At 38.6% G+C, this 22,397-nt stretch overlaps 1 protein-coding gene across 4 annotated transcripts in view; it reads right to left on the reverse strand.

The window, feature by feature from the left end:
- DOP1A (DOP1 leucine zipper like protein A) overlaps nucleotides 1–22,397 on the reverse strand; it is a 111,603-nt gene that overhangs the window by 24,563 nt on the left and 64,643 nt on the right. For all 4 annotated transcript variants that reach the window (XM_082855660.1, XM_082855658.1, XM_082855659.1 and 1 more), the window contains exons 14-22: nucleotides 16,175–16,796; nucleotides 15,274–15,548; nucleotides 14,024–14,176; nucleotides 10,402–10,502; nucleotides 8,757–9,016; nucleotides 5,233–7,222; nucleotides 4,293–4,404; nucleotides 4,004–4,186; nucleotides 2,463–2,588 (exon numbers count right to left, since the gene is read on the reverse strand). In XM_082855660.1, coding sequence (XP_082711786.1) covers nucleotides 2,463–2,588; nucleotides 4,004–4,186; nucleotides 4,293–4,404; nucleotides 5,233–7,222; nucleotides 8,757–9,016; nucleotides 10,402–10,502; nucleotides 14,024–14,176; nucleotides 15,274–15,548; nucleotides 16,175–16,796 — 3,822 coding nt within the window. The remainder of the gene's footprint in view (nucleotides 1–2,462; nucleotides 2,589–4,003; nucleotides 4,187–4,292; nucleotides 4,405–5,232; nucleotides 7,223–8,756; nucleotides 9,017–10,401; nucleotides 10,503–14,023; nucleotides 14,177–15,273; nucleotides 15,549–16,174; nucleotides 16,797–22,397) is intronic.

Here is a 22,397-nt window from a genome sequence, read left to right on the forward strand (position 1 = left end):
ATATATATTTACAGAGTGCTTATTAAGTGCTGTGCATTGGTAAGTGCCACATATATATTTTTCCTTCTTCCCTTCCTCCCTCTCTCTCTCTCTCTCACTTTCTTTCTGATTCTCACAACCCCAAGAAGTAGTACTGCTACCCTGAAGAAGTCATATAGTTAGTAAGTGGAGAAGTCAATATTTGAGCCCCACAGATCTGGTTTCAAAGCCTGCGCTCTTAACAACTATGCTACTATTGCCTTTCAAAAAGAAAGTAAAACATGATGGGAACTCAAGCATTTGTGCACAGGACTACTGGATAGGTGGGCCTTCCTGTGTGGTGATAGCAGCCTAGTTTGTTTTTGCTAGGAGACTCAAAAACTTCAGTAGCTATAGATCTTTTTTCTTGGTCAGGTCATTTTCCTAGAGAGGAATCCTCCAAACTGCTACCTGAGGGACATAGTAACTTCCTGCCATCTCACTGGGGTGAGGGTGATTCCCATTTTTCAAAATGTAGACTTTTGAATGCTGGTTTCAGCATAAAGTCTAATTTCTACTTGTGTCAACCTTATGCCCTTGGGTCAAGAGCCCCTCTTTCTTTTAAAAATTAATTAATTAATTTTTGGTTGCGTTGGGTCTTTGTTGCTGCAAGCAGGCTTTCTCTAGTTGTGGTGAGCGGGCGCTACTCTTCATTGCGGTGCACGGGCTTCTATTGCAGTGATTTCTCTTGTTGTGGAGCACGGGCTCTAGGTGTGTGGGCATCAGCAGTTGTGGTGCGTGGGCATCAGTAGTTGCGGTGCGTGGGCTCAGCAGTTGTGGCTCGTGGGCTCTAGAATACAGGCTCAGTAGTTGTAGCGCACGGGTTTAGTTGCTCTGCAGCATGTGGGATCTTTCCGGACCAGGGCTCGAACCCATGTCCCCTGCATTGGCAGGTGGATTCTTAACCACTCACCACCAGGTAAGCCCAAGAGCCTCTCTCGATAAACTCTTCACATAGTAAACTTGACTCCAGTCTCCTGATGGGATAGGGTAAGAGAAGTGGGTGGTTGGTTGCTTGGGTTGGGAAAAAGGGATCTATAAACTCTCAATCAGTCCTCCAGATTTCAGCCCCATCCTAACTCTCTGCCTTTAAGAAGTACCTGATACTTCTACTTCCAGAAACTGTCTATAGTTTTTACAGTGGGAATTGAACCCCTTCTTGCAGCAACTTAGTAGAGCAGAGAAGCTGATACTGATATCTAAGTCAATTACAACTCAGACATGTGTTTTTCATCTTGCAAAATTTTGTTGACTCTTATTTTTTTGTGGTGACCTCTCCCAATTTCTTTGTCATTGTGGGTTTTGCCATTAAAAATTTTTTTACTCTCATTTTTGGGAAGAAAGAAGAGAAAAATGCATGTGTTCAATATGCCATATTAAACCACGTGTGCTTGACTGATTTTAAATAGTCTAGGATCTCAGTTCTGTCCAATGTAATATCTACTACTGAATCCTCACATGCAAAATGTCATATAAGTGGGAATGTTTATTTTTATTACTTTAGATATGTCAGCCTATATGTAATGTGAAATCAGCACAAAAATAAGATTAGAAACCTTTAGCTGAACAAATCATATATCTTATGGGAACATAAATTATTTAATAGCCTTAGTATTCTAATGAGTTAGTATTTATATCCAATATAGAACACTTTTTTGAGCTTTTTTTCTTTTCAGATTAAAAAAATTTATTAATTTCATTTATTTTTGGCTGCATCGGGTCTTAGCGGTGGCACGTGGGATCTTTTTGTTGCGGCGCGCAGGCTCCTCTCTAGTTGTGGCGCGCGGGTTTCTCTCTAGTCGTGGCACATGGGTTTCTCTCTAGTCGTGGTGCACGGGCTCCAGAGCATGTGAACTCTGTAGTTGCGGCATATGGGTTCTCTGGTTGTGGTGCGCAGGCTTAGTTGCCCCGCGGCATGTGGGATCTTAGTTCCCCAACCAGGGATCGAACCCGCATCCCGTGCATTGGAAGGTGGATTCTTAACCACTGGACCACCAGTGAAGTCCAAGAACACTTTTTTGAGCTTTCATACCCACAAAGCAACAAAATTTTCACATACATAATCCAAAGACAACATATGAATTACATTTAGAAATGATTTAAGAGGTCACGTTGTAACGAAAAACTAGTCAAGATGAAAATTTCTCTCCATAGTCTTGCCCTGTACCCTGAATGACTATCATTTAAAAAACACATTGCATTATATTACCATTTCTATGTAAAATACAGCTACAGTTTTAATATTACATTAATTACCTGTCTTCACATAAAATATCTTTTATATTTATTTAAGAAATTTAGGCAATATATCATTATCTAAACCTGTACACAAACTTTTTGCCTTTCCACCACCCACCCTATCCCAGCCCCACTGCAACTAATGGAGAATTGAAAATCAGCATGTGCTCACCATATGATTACCAAATGAAAAGACAAATACATACCTTGGTCCTAGTGGTGGTTTTGTTCTGTCTTCTTTCATTCCATACAAAGGCGATGGCAGCCATAAAGTGAACACCATGATTCATTGAAATGGGCCCCAATAATTCTAGGATCTGCTGTCTCAAGTTCTACAAAAATTTAAGCAAATGACAAGTGAATTAAAAATTATGGAAGCATTAATAACTGGACTGCACTTTTAGTTTTTCTTGAAATAATATACAGAACTTGTATGTTTTACTACCTACATAATGGTAGAGGAAACTTTAATAGTGTTAAGAGATGCAACCATGGTCATTTTAATTCAAAAGGAAAATAAAACCCCTATAATAGTTTAATCCAAACATCAGGACTTAAATACAATTTTCTAATGATTTCTACCCTTCCCCCGCAGTGCCTGGTGTGCTCCCATGACTCCCAGATCTAGGAAGTCAGGTCTAGGAGCAAGATGAGGTAATTGAGGGATATCAATTTGACAACCTGCCATAGCCTAACATGCTTTTAAACATTCACATAATTTCCCTCTAAATATAAAGTAGAAAATTTGGAAAATACCTAAGAGTATAAGAAGAAAAACACTTTTTTTAAATCAACGATTAACCTCATCATATTAAGATAATCACTATTAACACGTGAATTTTCTTTATTCCTTTTTCTGCAGATAAATTTTTTTTACATAATTAGAAATACAATATTTGTTTAATTATGTAACATCCCTGTTCCACTAAACTTTTAAGCACTTTCCATCCACTAAGAATTCTTCAAAACCACGACATTAGTGGCTACATAATATAACACTGAACAGATAATTTATTTAATCATTCCCTTATTGTTTAGGATCTCTCTTTTTTCTGCCATTAAATAAGGCTATAATAAATATTTTATGTATATATTTACATAATTTTGATTACTTCAGAATTCATTACTAAAGTAGATTACTAGGTCAAAGACTATGAAACTTAAAGATCTCTGTACATATTGCTAAACTGTTTTCCAGGAGAGATTTGCATATTAAAATGTCAGCTTGAAATGTCCTAAAAAAAGGAACAAAGTTATAACATGTATGAATGAACCTCAAAAATATTATGTCACATGAAAGAAACTAGATACAAAAGACCAAATAATGTATAATTCCATTTACAGGAAATGGCCTGTAAATGGTAAAAGCAAATCGATGTACAGAAAACAGATTAGTGGTTGATTGTGGTTAGGGATGGGAACTGAGGGGCTGCAGATGGGCAGGAGGCATCTTTCTGTGGTGAGGGGTACGCTCAAACATTAGGTTGTGGAGACAGTACTACAGCTCTGTACATTTACTAAAAAACAAAACAAACACAAACATTGAATTATGTATGCTTAAAAAGGGTGAATTTTGTGTTATGTCATCTCAATAAAACGGCTAAAAAAATTACTTGATAACCAATTACACAATCCATGCAGAGAATCATAAATACTACTCGAATTATTCACAAATTCAGAACATAATCTTTGGGAGAATCCTCAAATAGCCTCTTGAGCACCAAGGGTGAAGTGTGAATTATCTAACCTTTGTGGCTCCAAGATTAATAGTGGTAACAGAGGCGGATGCAGCAATGGGTATCTTTTCCGAAGAATCGGCCTGATGCAGTGCGCTCCAAAGCAGTGTCACAGAGGACATGATCATGTGAAGGATCGAGAGGATTCCACTGCGGGCTTCGAACAGGTGTTTCTGGTCTACATTGACCAAAAGCTATTGAAGTTGGGGGAAGAAAATGTATCACTTCCTGAGGATTACAAATGGGACTTATTAGGCCTCATAATCTTTAAAAAGCAGTCAAATATTTGTGCAGTCTTACTTGGTGATACTGTGTAGTAGGGTCCAACAAACAGTAGTGGATAATGGCTGTGATCCCTTCCAAAAGGGTAAGAATCATATCTGGTGGAATAATTGATGCCATCCACAGAGGCCTGAAATAAAATGTATCCATTTGAACACAAGTTCTGTGAAAGAGAAGTTTGTGTTTTATCAGTAGTAAATGTCCAGCATGTGACAGGCACACAGTAAGTGCTCAATAAATATTATATAAATAAATAACTAAGTGAATAAATTAGGAGCTTTTATATCCTCATCTAATAAAATAAGTGAGTCACATTAAATGTACTAAAGTTCTTTTTGGATAATAAATTCTACACAAAATAAATACAGCCAGTAAATCTCTAGCAACCATGTAATGGCAGGCATATCAATATTAAAGGATACAGGCAGTTTTCTTATATTTTATATCCAGTACCTGAGATTATACAGGAGATAAACCAGACACTAGTCTATTAAACATCTGGATAATTCTGACAGATTAATTTTGAACATGGCCTGGGGATACAGATAAAATTCGCCACCAAACTGAAAATCCTGAATGAGAAGTAAAATCAGATGGGAAAAAATTTGTAATTTTAAATTAATTTTAGTGTGAAATTAATTTGCAGTTAGATAAAGATATCAGATAAAACCTGGGAAACCCTTTGCTGAGCTTTCTATTACGTTTGCCAGCTCTGTTAAGAGCATCAAAATTAATTTCAGCTCTTAGGAGAAAAAAGTCCTGTTTATATATTCCTTGTTTTCCACTCCTGATTCTTTTGTTGATACTCTTCCTCAATGTTCATGAAAATAAGATACTGTTTGTAACCTAATGATAACCACTAATTTACTTCCCCAAACTGCAACTGACTTACTAGATGATTAAGCAGTAATATATGTAAAAAATGTTAATAATGACAAAATTAAAAATCAACCCTTACCTACTATCAGATAATCCTGTTTCATATTTGTACTGTTGAATTAGGTTATCTAGATTTCTGCAAAGCTGTAGTGTCACAGAAACAACCACTCTCTGTAGAACTTTTCCCATGTAAGGCAGAGTAGATGTGATTAAACCAATCCATTGTGGGTGCATCTTACAAGCACAGTGTTGATGTAAAGCTCGTATCACCGCACAGAGGAACATGCCTTGAGATGTGATTGGCTGGGCATGCAAATACTGAAGAGAAGTCATGGGCTGATGGGGATTGATGTGTTCCAGATCAGATACCACAAAATCAAAACCTGTTTCATTCTCTTCAGGGATAGTCATTACCCTGTGTTCTAGAACAATGAGCCTCTGAAGCACTTTAAGAAGCTGTGACTGGAGTGTGCTGCCATTGTCAAATTCATCTTCTGAGAAATTGATCAGGCTGTCCTCTGAGAAACCTTCTTCCACAGCAACCATGTTCTTACCTGCCATCTTTTCACTGTGCCATTTCTGTGCACTAAAGATAGACGACAGCAAACAGTGAAGAATCACTTTCTGAACTTTGCACTTAGATAACATATCAGAGATAAAACTAGGGAAACCTTTCGCAGAGCTTTCGATGACTTTTGCCAGCTCCGTAAAGAGGAGTGTCAAAATTTCGATGCTCATCATCTGCATGTTTCGATTGCCTATTAAATCTTGTGACGTGACCTTGACATGAGTTGGGTAATGGCTACGCATATAATATAAGCAGAGGGAAATAAGGATCTCTATGTACATAGAACTCCGGAAATTATGATTCGAGTCCACAGGAATGTGACTATAAAAATCTTTGCCCATAACAGAAATCCGGTGTCTGGCCAATAGGTTCTGAAGCAGAGACAACTGAGGAGTATACGCATTATTTACACTCGTGGTTGAAATGGCATTTACAAAAGCAATGGGGTTAGTTTTCAAGATGGCCTTGATGGCAGAAAAAGCATACAGAGTCCTTGATGAATCATACAACTGGAGATACAAAAGCACATGCTGATAGAGTGGATGGATGTTGAAATTGGGAGATCTCCGTGAACCTGGAGAACCCATGTCACTCTCAATTTCGGAAATCTCTCCCTCTCCACAGCTATACCAGTTCTCTAAATCCAGACCATCACTAAAGAAAACACTGGTTTGTTTGAGTTTCTCATTTGAAGTTTTCTTCTTGTCATCATCCTTTTTTCTGGCAAGCTTTACTTTAGGTTTTGCTCCTGGTTGTTTACCTGACTCCTTAACAATTGTTTCTTTCTCTGAGACTTTTTCTGATAATTTTTCTTTGAAGCTGAACTGAATACTGCTGTGACTTCTCTGTCTAGATCTGGTTTCTGTAGCAGCAGCAGAAGAGTCATGGAGAATCTGTGTGGTTCCTGAAATACAAGGTGAGGAGCTATTTCTGGAGATTCCATTTGGCACACACTCACAGCCTTCCTCTGCAGACACAGACAAAAACTGAGAATTTTCGTTACTCGGCAAAGCAATCTGACTCTGCTGAGCGGACTGGTCTTCACTTTTAATCGTCTCCTCACCCGGATCTACATCATTGTCCTTTGGCGGCATATCTTCAATTTCTAACTGAGATGGCACTGACGCAGATTCTGCTTCGAGGCCACTTACGACTTTACATATCAGGTCAAAGACTACCTGCTGAACATCGTCATCTGGGGAGCCTGCGTTTGGCATCTGGGAATCCTCTTGTGCATTCACGTTTTCGGGATCAACTTCGTAACTCAAGTTGTCCCCAGCAGAGGACTGAGAACATCCAGAGTCAGAACTCTGAAGTATTTCTATCTGTTGGTCTGGAAGATCAAAATCAGATACAACCATTGGAATTGTCTCACTGCTGGTACTTAGAAGGGACAGTCTGTCACTTAATGGATTAACAGTAAGACTGAAGTTCTCTATTTCATCCATGGTAAGCGTCTTTTCACCATTTCCTTTCGATGCAATGAGTTGTACTTGGCTTACTGGCATATGAGAAAAAGAGTAAAGGAAAAATATAAAATATATTAAAATAACTGAAATGTAGACTGAACAAGATTTTTAATCATTACTTTCATTACCTCCTTATATTTTCCTATTAAAATATTTATTAATATGCTAGACTTAAGTTAGAAAATTATGTAGATGACCATTAACTAGAATTTAATAGACAATTCAATACTAGAAGGCCTATTATTCAACTGAATTAAACAAAACAGCACATTTAACAGATAAAATATAAAACTTTGCCCTTATCCCCAAATACGACATCCTTTTAAAATCATTTAGTATATAGTTAATATATAAATACATAATCTTCTTGATTTTAATAAAATTCAACAAGCATTTATGAATTATATAGTTTGAGTAAGGCCCTAAACCAGGACAGGAGGGTGAGGTAAGGAAAAGACATCACTGTTCTAAGAAGTTTAAAACTAGCAGGGCATCACAAACATCCATTTCGGTACTTTTGTGGGGACATTCTTTTAGAGAGGCTTAGTTCCATGCAAGCAGTGCAAAATCAGATGCTTCAAATTTAGGAAAAGCATCATGACACCACAGGTGAGGTCTGAGAATGATCTCAGAGGACAGATGAGAATTCAGCTGACAGGCAGGAACTATGGCAGGCAAAGCGCTAACACAAGAGTTCTGGCAATAAGCAGGGTAGAGCATGTTCTTAGAAGATTCAGGGGAAGCAGTGGAAAGGTAGTTAGAGAAAGGAACCAAGGCTCTGTAGAAACACACTAAAGATGAAGTAGGAGCACGACAGTTTAGTTCTAGCTTAACCACTTACCAGCTGTGGGACTTTGAGAAAGCCACAGCCTTCTAAGCATCAGCTTCCTGCTCGGTCAAACGACCTTTCATTACTGACCTCCCAGGATTATTTGACAAGAGATACAAATGAAATATTGAGTCCTTTGTCCCTAAGGTATATTAACCTAAGGGGGCCATTATCAGTGTATTACAGAGGGTATCATTTGGCAATTTGTGAAGTGTGGACTTTATTCTAGCAATAGAGAATATTTATCAAACACACTAGTCTCTGCACTAAATATGTCACAAACATTACTATATCTAACATTCACAATGAAGCCTTGAGAGATGGGTATTATCATTCCTATTTTACAGATGAGGAAAATGATGCATGAAATATAAAGTGCATTATAAGCTTACTAAAGATTCCCAGTGAAGTATCTACAGAGCCTTGCAGGGCCAGGATTATAAACTCTAAAGGTTATTTATTAATACTGAAGAATGTTTCTGACCAGAGGTGGGCTGAGTCCTCCCCTGAAAGAAGCAACTGATAACAGAGATCCAAGTCCCCTATGATGGTCACTGATAAGGTACATACTGACACAGCCCATGTGAGCACTGCTAGTCCATGAGGAGGGGAGAAAATCAGCCCAGGGAGAAATTCTCACGTTTGGTTCTCCTGACAATCACTGTTGTGTTCGCCTTTCATTTTATTTTAATAATTTAATTCTAAATAAAGTTGTTCTACTTCCGTGTGATATTCACCATTATTGCAGGAAAAGTTTTGCATGAAATGCTTGTCATTCTCTTCTCCGGGATAACAGGGGGCCTTATTCCAATAACGTTCTGCTTGTACCCGCTGCACTGAAACCCTCTGAGTTTTGGGATGAAGCAAGAGCAATAGCAGTGGTTCCAAAACTCTTGCAATATCATGTCTTTGCAGGACTTGGTTCAGCCAGGCTTGTCCCACAGAGCTGGTGGAACCATCGAGACTGTTAAGGCTATCTAACATGATGAACAGTGACCTACAACAAACACCAACAATTAAAACAAAGAGCAAAATACCTACTTTAACTTTAACACTCTAATTTTTCTAAAATTAACATTACGATAAGTTGTGTTTCTTGCTTTGAATTAACTATTTTAAAGTAATCATACTTCAGAATAACTTTTGACCACAGTATTTTAATAACCTTAATCCCCAGTCTCAGTAGATACAATAAGAAAGGAGAAATAGTTTTTTCTCTTTTCTTGTGTTTTTTGAAATTTCACAAGCATACATTACTTTTAAAAGAAAAATACTAAAAAACAGCAAAAAAACCCTTAGACAATTAGTCTTGTTTTAGCAACATATTACTGTTCACATCACCAAATACTGAACCGTCTGCAAGTCAACACTACTTTCATGTTGGTCTGTGCCCCACTGCTCCCATTCTCTTTACCAGTTGAAAGCGATGTGCTTAATTCAAGGAAAGACCTTCTGTGAAAGGTGTGGAGGTATAGTTTGGAATCAGACAACCTAAGATTCAAATCTGGGCCATCCACTTCACCTCGTGTATAACGATCTTGGGCAAATCACTTAACTTCACTGGGGCCTTCACTGCCTCACGTGATGAGGACAGGCGGTCATTAAATTACAGATGGTATTTGTAAAGCACCTAGGCCCAGGGACCAGTTCATTACAGGGGTTCAACAGCAGACCGTTTTAAAATGGTGATGCTGCGTGAAATCACCAGCTGAAATAACATCCAGTAGAGTCCACATCTGATCCCGAGTGGGGCTTCAGTGTAGTTAGATTTGGGGCCACCTCTATGAGACTTGCTGGTGAGACTGCTATCTATGCCAATGTATGTAAATTTACCTATAAATGGCATCTCCTTGGAAGTTACTGCAAATCTCATATTTGGGGTATGGGTCGTCTATGTAGTCTAGACAAACTCTCAGGCAGTTAACTACAGATTGTTTTAATCCATGGAAGCGCTTTGTCAGTACTTTTGCTGTAGATTTTAAGGTCTGGTTCAGGCAGAAGACTGAGAATGATTACTAGAGAAACACTTATACAATCTACTGTTTATATGAAATTTCACTGAATGTGAACTCAAGCAGGCTGTATCTGTTGCTGTAGCCCTGACACCTAGAATGGCTCCTGGCACATAGAAGTAACTTGATGAAGTCATCCAATGAAAGGAAGGGGCACTGGGTGCTCCAGAGCATGAAAGGTGAAAATCTGTTAGATAAATGAAAATGCCATGCCTTTTAATACAGCTTAGATTTTAAAAAATAATTTATAAATTCTCTTTATAAAATCGCAAGTTGCTCTCTCCTATCCCTGCTCTCTCTCCCCTACCAAATAGGCCAGGGGATTCACGAAAAGAAACATTAAGATATCAGAATATAAAATGTAACCAACCTGTCAAAAGACCGTGCAAAAGATGAAGACTTATTTATATGGAGGTCCCTTGTTAGATGCCAAAGAACTGCAAATTTTGCATGTGCTTCCATCCTTACTTTCTGAGGATGAATATGAGAGATTATTTTATTACTCTTTGAAGGTATTAAGTGATTTTAGTATGAACAAAGTAGTTATTTAAGACAGAGTATTATGTTGTATTATGTTCAATGTTCACAGAACTCCAACACCTGATGAAATAAGCTGTGTTTTTTATGGAAGTAGAAAAGTGGAAAATACTTAAATATATAAAGAAATATTAAAACTAAAGGATCATCTCATGCTGCCACGTAAGTTATTATTCAGTTTAGGTAATCAGTTTACTAGATTATTTTATAACAGGGGATGGAAAAACCTAATAATGTGCATGTTATGATATTCTGAGTATAGGAAGCACTTTCCCCCTCATTTTAATATATAAGTACACAGTAGTCAAAACCAATTTTATGGCACTATATACTTTGCTTTTGCTCCCAGAAATTACACGTTAATCCCAAATGATTTTATCAACACCTACAAAGCTGGTTTATTAGGTTAAAAATTTTAAGGACCTAAAAAAATTATTTCTACAAGAAAAATATTATATCACTTTTGGGATTATTTGGAAAAGATTAACTGTTAAGATAACAATGGATAGAATAATGGAAAAATAAATTATTTAGAAAGACCAGTATTTGGTATTAGATAATGAAAATGTGTTAATGGAAAATCACATAGAAATTGTTCTTGGATTGAAAGAATCAATATTGTGAAAATGACTATACTACCCAAAGCAATCTACAGATTCAATGTAATCCTTACCAAATTACCAATGGCATTTTTTACGGAACTAGAACAAAAAATCTTAAAATTTGCATGGAGACACAAAAGACCCCAAATAGCCAAAGCAATCTTGAGGGGAAAAAAATGGAGCTGGAGGAATCAGACTCCCTGACTTCAGACTACACTACAAAGCTACAGTCATCAAGACAATATGGTACTGGCACAAAAACAGAAATATAGATCAATGGAACAGGATAGAAAGCCCAGAGATAAACCCACACACCTATGGTCAACTAATCTATGAGAAAGGAGGCAAGGATATACAATGGAGAAAAGACAGCCTCTTCAATAAGTGGTGCTGGGAAAACTGGACAGGTACATGTAAAAGAATGAAATTACAACACTCCGTAACACTATACACAAAAATAAACTCAAAATGGATTAAAGACCTAAATGTAAGTCCAGACACTTTAAAACTCTTAGAGGAAAACACAGGAAGAACCCTCTATGACATAATTCACAGCAAGATCTTTTTTGACCCACCTCCTAGAGTAATGGAAATAATAAAAAAAATAAACAAATGGGACCTAATGAAACTTAAAAGCTTTTGCACAGCAAAGGAAACTATAAACAAGATGAAAAGACAACCCTCAGAATGGGAAAAAATATTTTCAAATGAACTAACAGACAAAGGATTAATCTCCAAAATATATAAACAGCTCATGCAGCTCAATATCAAAAAAACAAACAACCCCATCCAAAAATGGGCAGAAGACCTAAATGGACATCTCTCCAAAGAAGACATACAGATGGCCAAGAAGCACATGAAAAGCTGCTCAACATCACTAATCATTAGAGAAATGCAAATCAAAACTACAATGAGGTATCACCTCACACCAGTTAGAATGGGCATCATCAGAAAATCTACAAGCAACAAATGCTGGAGAGGGTGTGGAGAAAAGGAAACCCTCTTGCACTGTTGGTGGGAATGTAAACTGATACAGCCACTATGGAGAACAGTATGGAGGTTCCTTAAAAAACTAAAAATAGAATTACCATATGACCCAGCAATCCCACTACTGGACATATACCCTGAGAAAATCGTAATTCAAAAAGACACATGCACCCCAGTGTTCACTGCAGCACTATTTACAATAGCCAGGTCATGGAAGCAACCTAAATGCCCATCGACAGACGAATGGATAAAGAAGATGTGGTACATATATACAATGGAATATCACTCAGCCATGAAAAGGAATGAAATTGGGTCATTTGTAGAGATGCGGATGGACCTAGAGACTGTTATACAGAGTGAAGTCAGTTAGAAAGAGAAAAACAAATATCGTATATTAACACATATATGTGGAATCTAGAAAAATGGTATAGATGAACCGGTTTGCAGGGCAGAAAGAGAGACACAGATGTAGAGAACAAACGTATGGATACCAAGGGGGAAAGTGGCGGGGGGTGGTGGTGGTGGTGGGATGAATTGGGAGATTGGGATTGACATGTATACACTGATGTGTATAAAATGGATAACTCATAAGAACCTGCTGTATAAAAATAAATAAATGAATTTTAAAAAAACAGAGAAAAAGAAATTGTAATATTCCAAAAATTTTATAGTCTTCCTCCAGCATTTGTGGAATCCTTCAAGTAAAAGACCCCTGAAATCGGGATTGCGACTGTCTAAACTGTTTGTGATAGGTTAGAGGAGCACCTGCTTTTTCTGTGGGCCTAATAAATGTTTTTCCAGTGAAGCCTGTGTTTGTACATCAACCAACAGAAACATGTAAATAAAAGTAAGTAATAACAGATAGTTTTTTCCATGGATATATCTTTATTCAGAGCTTAGTATTTCTTTAAAATGAAATGTTATACAAGTAAACAGGTGTATAATTTGTCCTAGATTTATACTTAATGCAAAGCAAATGACTGCACTCAAATACAAGGCTCTATTTAAAATTTTCTGAACAATTCTGAAAGAATGTGTTGAAGTAAAATTAGAATTTTAAGTTTTCTTGGAATAAGCTTTTCAGTCCTCTCATTTACTCCTTCATTTGCCAGGTCCCCCTGCCAAATGCTGCATTTACTCTACACAATGTCTTTTTGAACATAACCCATTCAATCTCACTAGCATTGAGAACTTTTCAAAATGAGGGCAATCCACTTCTAAAAACTGTTCAATAAAATCTTCTTAAAATTAATGTTAGAGAGCAGATACAGGAAGACCACAAACTTCATTAAGTTACCCTGAACAGGTCAATCAGAATGATCGTTCTAGCTTCTTCTCAGGCCCAGTCATGACTCAGCCATCTTCACTCTAACTGACGTATGTATCACACTTCATATACATTAGGATACAAAATCCTTATTTTGGATGTTTATTATAAGGCAAATAATATAATCTCACATACTAACACTCTATAGCTTATAAATGTCATTTCACATATATTAGTTAATGTATCCACCAGTTTCATAACTGAGGCCACCGAATACATCTTTAAACAATCCAAGAACTTGGACCACCACCAACTTTAATCATCACTCCCCACAGGTGGTATCCTGAACCAAGAAATAAACCCAGCATTTGATTTTGGGTTCCTTGATTTTTCATATTACTGACGCTTATGTAAAGAACTTTCCTCTAAAAAGAACAGAACACATGTATTTTAAAGATTTGATGATCACTGAATGAATTCATATTATCTCTTATTCAGATACTAGATGAAATAATTTTCCTAGAGTTTCCTTAATTTACCTTTTAGTATAATACGAGCAGGAGGTAGGGTGGGCACAGGATAAGAAGAGAAGAATTTACCTTATCTTTATGGGTCAACTGCTGACTTATAACATCCTCACAGATGCTAGAAGAAGGAACCAAGTTATGTAATTGATAAAACAGTTCCACACTCTTCTGGTGGTGCTGAGGTGTCCCATCTCCCATCTGGTTCCACAATGTTAAAGCTACATGCTATAAAAAAAAGATGTAAAAGTCACAGTTACAAAATTGCAAATGGAAACTTACTTAACAGACATTTCCTATTAGGTACAAACAAGCCTCTGACTGCCAGACCTAGAAGGTCTTAATACTCATTATGCCACTGGAATGAGATTTAAAAGTGTAGCTTTCCATCTGTTCACTTTCTGGTCCAGGCTTTTAGAACCTCTTATGATAGTCCTTTAATTATATTTACCTTAAACAGCAGATATGTAATCACTTTTTACAGGGTCCAGATGAGACCCCATTTCACTATTTTAGAGATGTTTAGTTAAGTGATGCTAGAATATGTTATCTTTAAGAGGATATAAATCCCACATTGAAGGCACTGTAACGTTTACAGTTATATGCTGCAAAGTGAAATATAATTCATAGTCCAAATATGCAAACTACTTAAAACGTACAAAATAGGTTGTATGTATTTCAGTGCTACATGTGTTAACATAGCACTTGATGATCTATGACAGCATTAATAAAAATGCAAGTCATCAGGGTTCACCACAACATTGTAGAACCCAACTCTAACCTAGCAGGAGGAACTATCTGGAGGGGCACAATAACTTGAAATTACATTAAAATTAAAAAAAAAATTTTATATATAAATAGTCTACCTGCTTAAGTCAAATATACTTGATGTTCTTTCTATGTAGAGGATATCATATGTACTGTTGTGACAGAGATCAAAGACTGCATTTTTTTTGAATGACATCATACATCACAAATGATCATCAGACAATTCAGAGTCAGAAAACTTTTTCTGGGTGTTTTGGAGAGCTGAGGTTGCACTCTACGAAAAGCGAAAGTGTCACAACCACTTTATCTGGAAATACATTTTACTGTATAAATGAACTTTTCTCTTTACCCTAATACTCCCCTCATCCTTATCTTTTTTCTCCTCACAAAACTGGGGAGAAGACCGGCCAAGCAGCACTGATCAAGTGTAGTGTCTTTTCCTATATGGTATGATATTAAGAGGTGTTTAATTAAGCCTGATTACCTTCTTTAAAATCTCTGCTATGCAAATTAGCTCAAGTATCATCTTAGTCATGAATGTATTCCTTAGAGCTCACCTTGAAAAATTCAGTCTTCTCAGCTATATATCTCAGATTGCCCGGAGTGAGGGGAGGTCTAATAACCACAGCTACTCTTCCCTGGTTTGGACTTAAGGGTTGTGCAGGCTCCACACTGTTGATGTTTTCCCCAGTGACCATGGCCACCGACTGAGTCAATCCTACCAGATCCATCACTAGTGAAATCGCAGCGCTCTGCACACTGCAATCACTTGCTTGGAGGCAAGCGGTCATCAGCGTCTGGAGCCACAGTGGAGGCTGCACGTGCTCCCAGTCTGAAACGAAAGCCGGAAGCCAACACGGTCCATCACACTGAACCTTTCACGCACACTCTATCTTCCAAGTTAATTTCAAAACACAAAGCACTTCTACCAAATAACTTTAGGCCTTGCTCTGTGAACAAACCATGGTTTCTCACTTAGACTAGAGCTTCAAGAAAATAAAGCAGCAATAGGAATTTCATAAGAATTTTTTAATATGTATTTTTCTTATGCAAGTCATACAAGCTATTTTCTGTCCTAAAAAAAGTTTAGTAATCAATTAACATTATGTAGTACTCACTGTACTATGTGTGTGTACTATGTATGTGTGTATGTCTGTGTGTGTGTGTGTGTGTGTGTGTATATATATATATATATATAAAAATAAAAATTTAAATGAAGGTAATCACATATGATGCTAGTCATAATAAAGGAAATCAGGAAATTTTCCAACATATCAATCTCCCCATAATGACAGTATTTCATTGAAAAAACATCTACAAATTAAAATAAAAGTTTTAAAAATTAAGAGGCTAAAAGAAATCCCAGTTTTAATATCTGAGCATTCCTTAAAATAAAGGGGGAGGGGAAAGCATGCCATAAAAAATATTTTTAAATAAATAAAACAGAGATGACCTTACCAGTCTCTGATTTTTCAGAACATAACTCTGAGGTATGGTTCCCCTCAGCAATGTAAACTGGGAAGCTTGAGCACTCCAGGAAGAGCTGACAGGCAGCAAGGAAGGCAGAAAGGTATTCTTTTGAAGTTTTCTGTTTACTTATGTTTCTCTCTTTTACACCACCATGGGAATCCCTGTCCCAGTCTGAAGTCTCTCCTAGCTCTCGACTAAGATCCCCCTGATGCTCTGTAGCCAAAGCCTGAGAGAAAGAGTTACTCTGAATGATGTAGAGGTTGACAAGTCTGGTGAGAAACTGTTGGACATACTCCAAGCAGCACTGCATTGCAGTTTTTTGCGCTGTCTTCCCACTTTGGGGTGCTGTCCCCTGAGTGACTAGGGAAGGGGGCTGGATGATAGTTTCTTCAGATCCCACAGTGGAGGCCGTTTCTGTTTCAGATGATGTGCTACCAATTGGGATGGCAACTGCCTCCGGTCCCTCACTCAGTTCTCTGTCGATGTCATCAGTTCGGTCCGCTTGATACTGTATGAACTCAGTGAATCCACTCTCTGAGGAGCGACTACTTGGTGGATTTTCTCCATCTTCAAACACTTCAGTAGGATTTTCAAGAGAAACTGATAATACCTGGTAGAGTGTAAAAAGAGCAGAAGGCTGAGTAACTAAATGTATTATATTAGAAATTAAAATTAAAAAGTCACATTTTGAAGGAAGTCAGCTTTAGATTTGACTTATTCACAATCTAATTCACATTTCACAACTTAATCTATATCTATCTATATATATATATACATATATATATGTTTTTTTTTTGTTTTGTTTTTTTCTTTTGCAGTACACGGGCCTCTCACTGCTGTGGCCTCTCCCGTTGCAGAGCACAGGCTCCGGACGCACAGGTTCAGCGACCATGGCTCATGGGCCCAGCCACTCCGCGGCATGTGGGATCTTCCCAGACCAGGGCATGAGCCCGCATCCCCTGCATCAGCAGGTGGACTCTCAACCACCAGGGAAGCCCTAATCTATATATTTGGTTGAATGTTAAAAAAAAGAGTTTCTACAATTGATTCACATATCTATGCTAATAGGAAACACTGATACGGTTCTAATTAATATAGTAATATAAAGCTATTCAATAAATATTTATTATTTGCTATATGCATAACTTAAGCTTAGGTTCTTGAGGACAAAATACATATATGTAAAACTCTCTAGGATCTACATCGCTGTTTTCAAACTACTAATAATTTATTCAATCTACTTCATGAAATCACTTTCCTAATGTCTAAACAATGCATGGAATGCGACATGTAAGATTAAAAAAATGACATTTTAAAAACGAGAAATAGGGTGACCTTCAAAATGGCAGAGAAGACATGGAGATCACCTTCCTCCCCACAAATGCATCAGAAATACATCTACATGTGGAACATCTCCTACAGAACACCTACTGAATGCTGGCAGGAGACCTCAGACCTCCCAAAAGGCAAGAAACTCCCCACGGACCTGGGTAGGGCAAAAGAAAGAATAAACAGAGACAAAAGAATAGGAACGGGACCTGCACCTCTGGGAGGGAGCTGTGAAGGAGGAAAGGTTTCCACACACTAGGAAGCCCCTTCGCAGGTGGAGACTGCGGGTGGCGGAGGGGGAAGCTTCAGTGCCGCGGAGGAGAGCGCAGCCACAGGGGTGCGGGGGGCAAAGCGGAGAGATTCCCGCACAGAGGATTGGTGCCGATCGGCACTCACCAGCCCGAGAGGCTTGTCTGCTCACCCGCCGGGGCGGGCGGGGGCTGGAAGCTGAGGCTCGGGCTTCGGAGGTCGGATCCCAGGGAGAGGACTGGGGTTGGCTGCCTGAACACAGCCTGAAGGGGGTTAGTGCACCACAGCTAGACAGGAGGGACTCTGGGAAAAAGTCTGGACCTGCCCAAGAGGCAAGAAACCATTGTTTCGGGGTGCGCGAGGAGAAGGGATTCAGAGCACCGTCTAAATGAGCTCCAGAGAAGGGCGGCACGAGCCGCGGCTATCAGCGCGGACCCCGAGATGGGCATGAGACGCTAAGGCTGCTGCTGCCGCCACCAAGAAGCCTGTGTGTGAGCACAGGTCACTGTCCACACCCCCCTTCCGGGGAGCCTGTGCAGCCCGCCACTGCCAGGGTCCTGGGATCCAGGGACAACTTCCCCGGGAGAACGCACAGCGCGTCTCAGGCTGGTGCAACGTCACGCTGGCCTCTGCCACCGCAGGCTCGCCCCGCATCCGTGCCCCTCCCCCCCCCCCCCCCGGTCTGAGTGAGCCAGAGCCCCCGAATCAGCAGCTCCTTTAACCCCGTCCTGTCTGAGCGAAGAACAGGCGCCCTCCGGCAACCTACATGCAGAGGCGTAGCCAAATCCAAAGCTGAGCCCCGGGAGCTGTGAGAACAAAGAAGAGAAAGGGAAATCTCTCCCAGCAGCCTCAGAAGCTGCGGATTAAATCTCCACAATCAACTTGATGTACCTGCATCTCTGGAATACCTGAATACACAACGAATCATCCCAAACTGAGGAGGTGGACTTTGGGAGCAAATGTAGACTTGGGGTTTGCTTTCTGCATCTAATTTGTTTCCAGTTTTATGTTTATTTTATTTTAGTGTTTAGAGTTTATTATCATTGGTAGATTTGTTTATTGATTTGGTTGCTCTCTTCCTTTTTTTAATATATATATATATTTTCTCTTTTTGTGAGTGTGTATGTGTATGCTTCTTTATGTGATTTTGTCTGTACAGATTTGCCTTTACCATTTGTCCTAGGGTTCTGTCTGTCTGTATTTTTTTTGTTTGTTTTTTTAGTAGAGTTCTTAGCACTTGTTATCATTGGTAGATTTGTTTTTTGGTTTGGTTGCTCTCTTCTCTTTTCCTTTTTTTTTATTACTTTTTAATATTTTTACTAACTTTTTTTAATTTTAAAAACTTTATTTTATTCTTTCTTTCTTTCTTTCTTTTCTTTCTCCCTTTGCTTCTGAGCCGAGTGGCTGACAGGGTCTTAGCGCTCCAGCCGTGGGTCAGGCCTGAGCCTCTGAGGTGGGACAGCTGAGTTCAGGATGCTGGTCCACCAGAGACCTCCCAGCCCCACATAATATTAAACAGCGAAAGCTCTCCCAGAGATTTCCATCTCAATGCTACGACCCAGCTCCACAAAATGACTAGCAAGTTCCAGTGCTGGACACCCTATGCCAAACAACTAGCAAGACAGGAAACCAACCCCACCCATTAGCAGAGAGGCTGCCTAAAATCATAATAAGTCCACAGACACCCCAAAACACACCACCGGACATGGTCCTACCCACCAGAAAGACAAGACCCAGCCTCATCCACCAGAACACAGGCACCAGTCCCCTCCACCAGGAAGCCTACGCAACCCACAGAAACAACCCTACCCATTGGGGGTAGATACCAAAAAAAAACGGGAACTACAAACCTGCAGCCTGCGAAAAGGAGGCCCCAAACACAGTAAGTGAAGCAAAATAAGAAGACAGAGAAATACACAGCAGATGAAGGAGCAGGGTAAAAACCCACCAGACTGAACAAATGAAGAGGAAATAGGCAGTCTACCTGAGAAAGAATTCAGAGTAATGATAGTAAAGATGATCCTAAATCTTGGAAATAGAATGGAGAAAATACAAGAAGTGTTGAACAAGGACCTAGGAGAACTAAAGAGCAAACAATGATGAATAACACAATAAATGAAATTAAAAATTCTCTACAAGGAATCAATAGCAGAATAACTGAAGCATAAGAACGGATAAGTGACCTGGCAGATACAATAGTGGAAATAACTACCGCAGAGCAGAATAAAGAAAAAAGAATGAAAAGAATTGAGGACAGTCTCAGAGACCCCTGGCACAACATTAAACACACCAACATTCGAATTATAGGGGTCCCTAAAGAAGAGAAAAAGAAAGGGACTGAGAAAATATTTGAAGAGATTATAGTTGAAAACTTCCCTCATATGGGAAAGGAAATAGTTAATGAAGTCCAGGAAGCACAGAGAGTCCCATACAGGATAAATCCAAGGAGAAATACACCAAGACACATATTAATCAAACTGTCAAAAATTAAATACAAATAAAGGATATTAAAAGCAGCAAGGGAAAAGCAACAAATAACACAGAAGGGAATCCCCGTAAGGTTAACAGCTGATCTTTCAGCAGAAACTGTGCAAGCCAGAAGGGAGGGACACGACATATTTAAAGTGATGGAAGGGAAAAACCTACAACCAAGATTACTCTACCCAGCAAGGATCTCATTCAGATTCGATGGAGAAATTAAAACCTTTACAGACAAGCAAAAGCAAAGAGAATTCAGCACCACCAAACCAGCTCTACAACAAATGCTAAAGGAACTTCTCTAGGCAGGAAACCAAAGAATAGGTAAAGACCTACAATAACAAACCCAAAACAATTAAGAAAATGGTAATAGGAACATACATATCGATAATTACCTTAAATGTAAATGGTTTAAATGCTCCAACTAAAAGACACAGACTGGCTGAATGGATACAAAAACAAGATCCGTATATATGCTGTCTACAAGAGACCCACTTCAGACCTAGGGACACATACAGACTGAAAGTGAGGGGATGGAAAAAGATATTCCATGCAAATGGAAATCAAAAGAAAGCTGGAGTAGCAATTCTCACATCAGACAAAATAGACTTTAAAATAAAGACTATTAGAAGAGACAAAGAAGGACACTACATAATGATCAAGGGATCAATCCAAGAAGAAGATATAACAATTGTAAATATTTATGCACCCAACATAGGAGCACCTCAATACATAAGGCAAATGCTAACAGACATAAAAGGGGAAATTGACAGTAACATATTCATAGTAGGGGACTTTAACACCCCACTTTCACCAATGGACAGATCATCCAAAATGAAAATAAATAAGGAAACACAAGCTTTAAATGATGCATTAAACAAGATGGACTTAATTGATATTTATAGGACATTCCATTCAAAAACAACAGAATATAATTTCTTCTCAAGTGCTCATGGAGCATTCTCCAGGATAGATCATATCCTGGGTCACAAATCAAGCTTTGGTAAATTTAAGAAAGTTGAAATCGTATCAAGTATCTTTTCTGACCACAACGATATGAGACTACATATCAATTACAGAAAAAATCTGTAAGAAATACAAACACATGGAGGCTAAACAATATGCTATTAAATAACCAAGAGATCAGTGAAGAAATCAAAGAGGAAATCAAAAATACCTAGAAACAAATGACAATGAAAACACTATGACCCAAAACCTATGGGATGCAGCAAAAGCAGTTCTAAGAGGGAAGTTTATAGCAATACAATCCTACCTTAAGAAACAAGAAACATCTCAAATAAATAACCTAAAATTACACCTAAAGCAATTAGAGAAAAAAGAACAAAGAACCCCCAAAGTTAGCAGAAAGAAAGAAATCATAAAGATCATATCAGAAATAAATGAAAAAGAAATGAAGGAAACAATAGCAAAGATCAATAAAACTATAAGTTGGTTCTTTGAGAAGATAAACAAAATTGATAAACCATTAGCCAGATGCATCAAGAAAAAAAAGGAGAAGACTCAAATCAACAGAATTAGAAATGAAAAAGGAGAAGTAAAGAAGTAACAACTGACACTGCAAAAATACAAAGGATCATGAGAGATTACCACAAGCAACTATATGCCAATAAAATGGACAACTGGAAGATATGGACAAATTCTTAGAAAAGCACAACCTTCCGAGACTGAACCAGGAAGAAATAAAAAATATAAACAGACCAATCACAAGCACTGAAATTGAGACAGTGATTAAAAATCTTCCAGCAGGGCTTCCCTGGTGGCACAGTGGTTGAGAGTCCACCTGCCGATGCAGGGGACATGGGTTCGTGCCCTGTTCTGGGAAGATCCCACATGCCGCAGAGCGGCTGGGCCTGTGAGCCATGGCCGCTGAGCCTGCGCGACTGGAGCCTGTGCTCCGCAATGGGAGAGGCCAGAACAGTGAGAGGCCTGTGTACCGCAAAAAAAAAAAAAAAAAAAAAAAAAATCTTCCAGCAAACAAAAGCCCAGGACCAGATGACTTCACAGGCAAATTCTAGCAAACATTTACAGAAGAGCTAACACCTATCCTTCTTGAACTCTTCCAAAATATAGCAGAGAATGGAACACTCCCAAACTCATTCTACGAGGCCACCATCACCTTGATACCAAAAGCAGA

Source organism: Leucopleurus acutus (genome assembly GCF_964270905.1).
Source record: "Leucopleurus acutus genome assembly, chromosome: 15".
NCBI classification, from domain to species: Eukaryota; Metazoa; Chordata; class Mammalia; order Artiodactyla; family Delphinidae; genus Leucopleurus; species Leucopleurus acutus.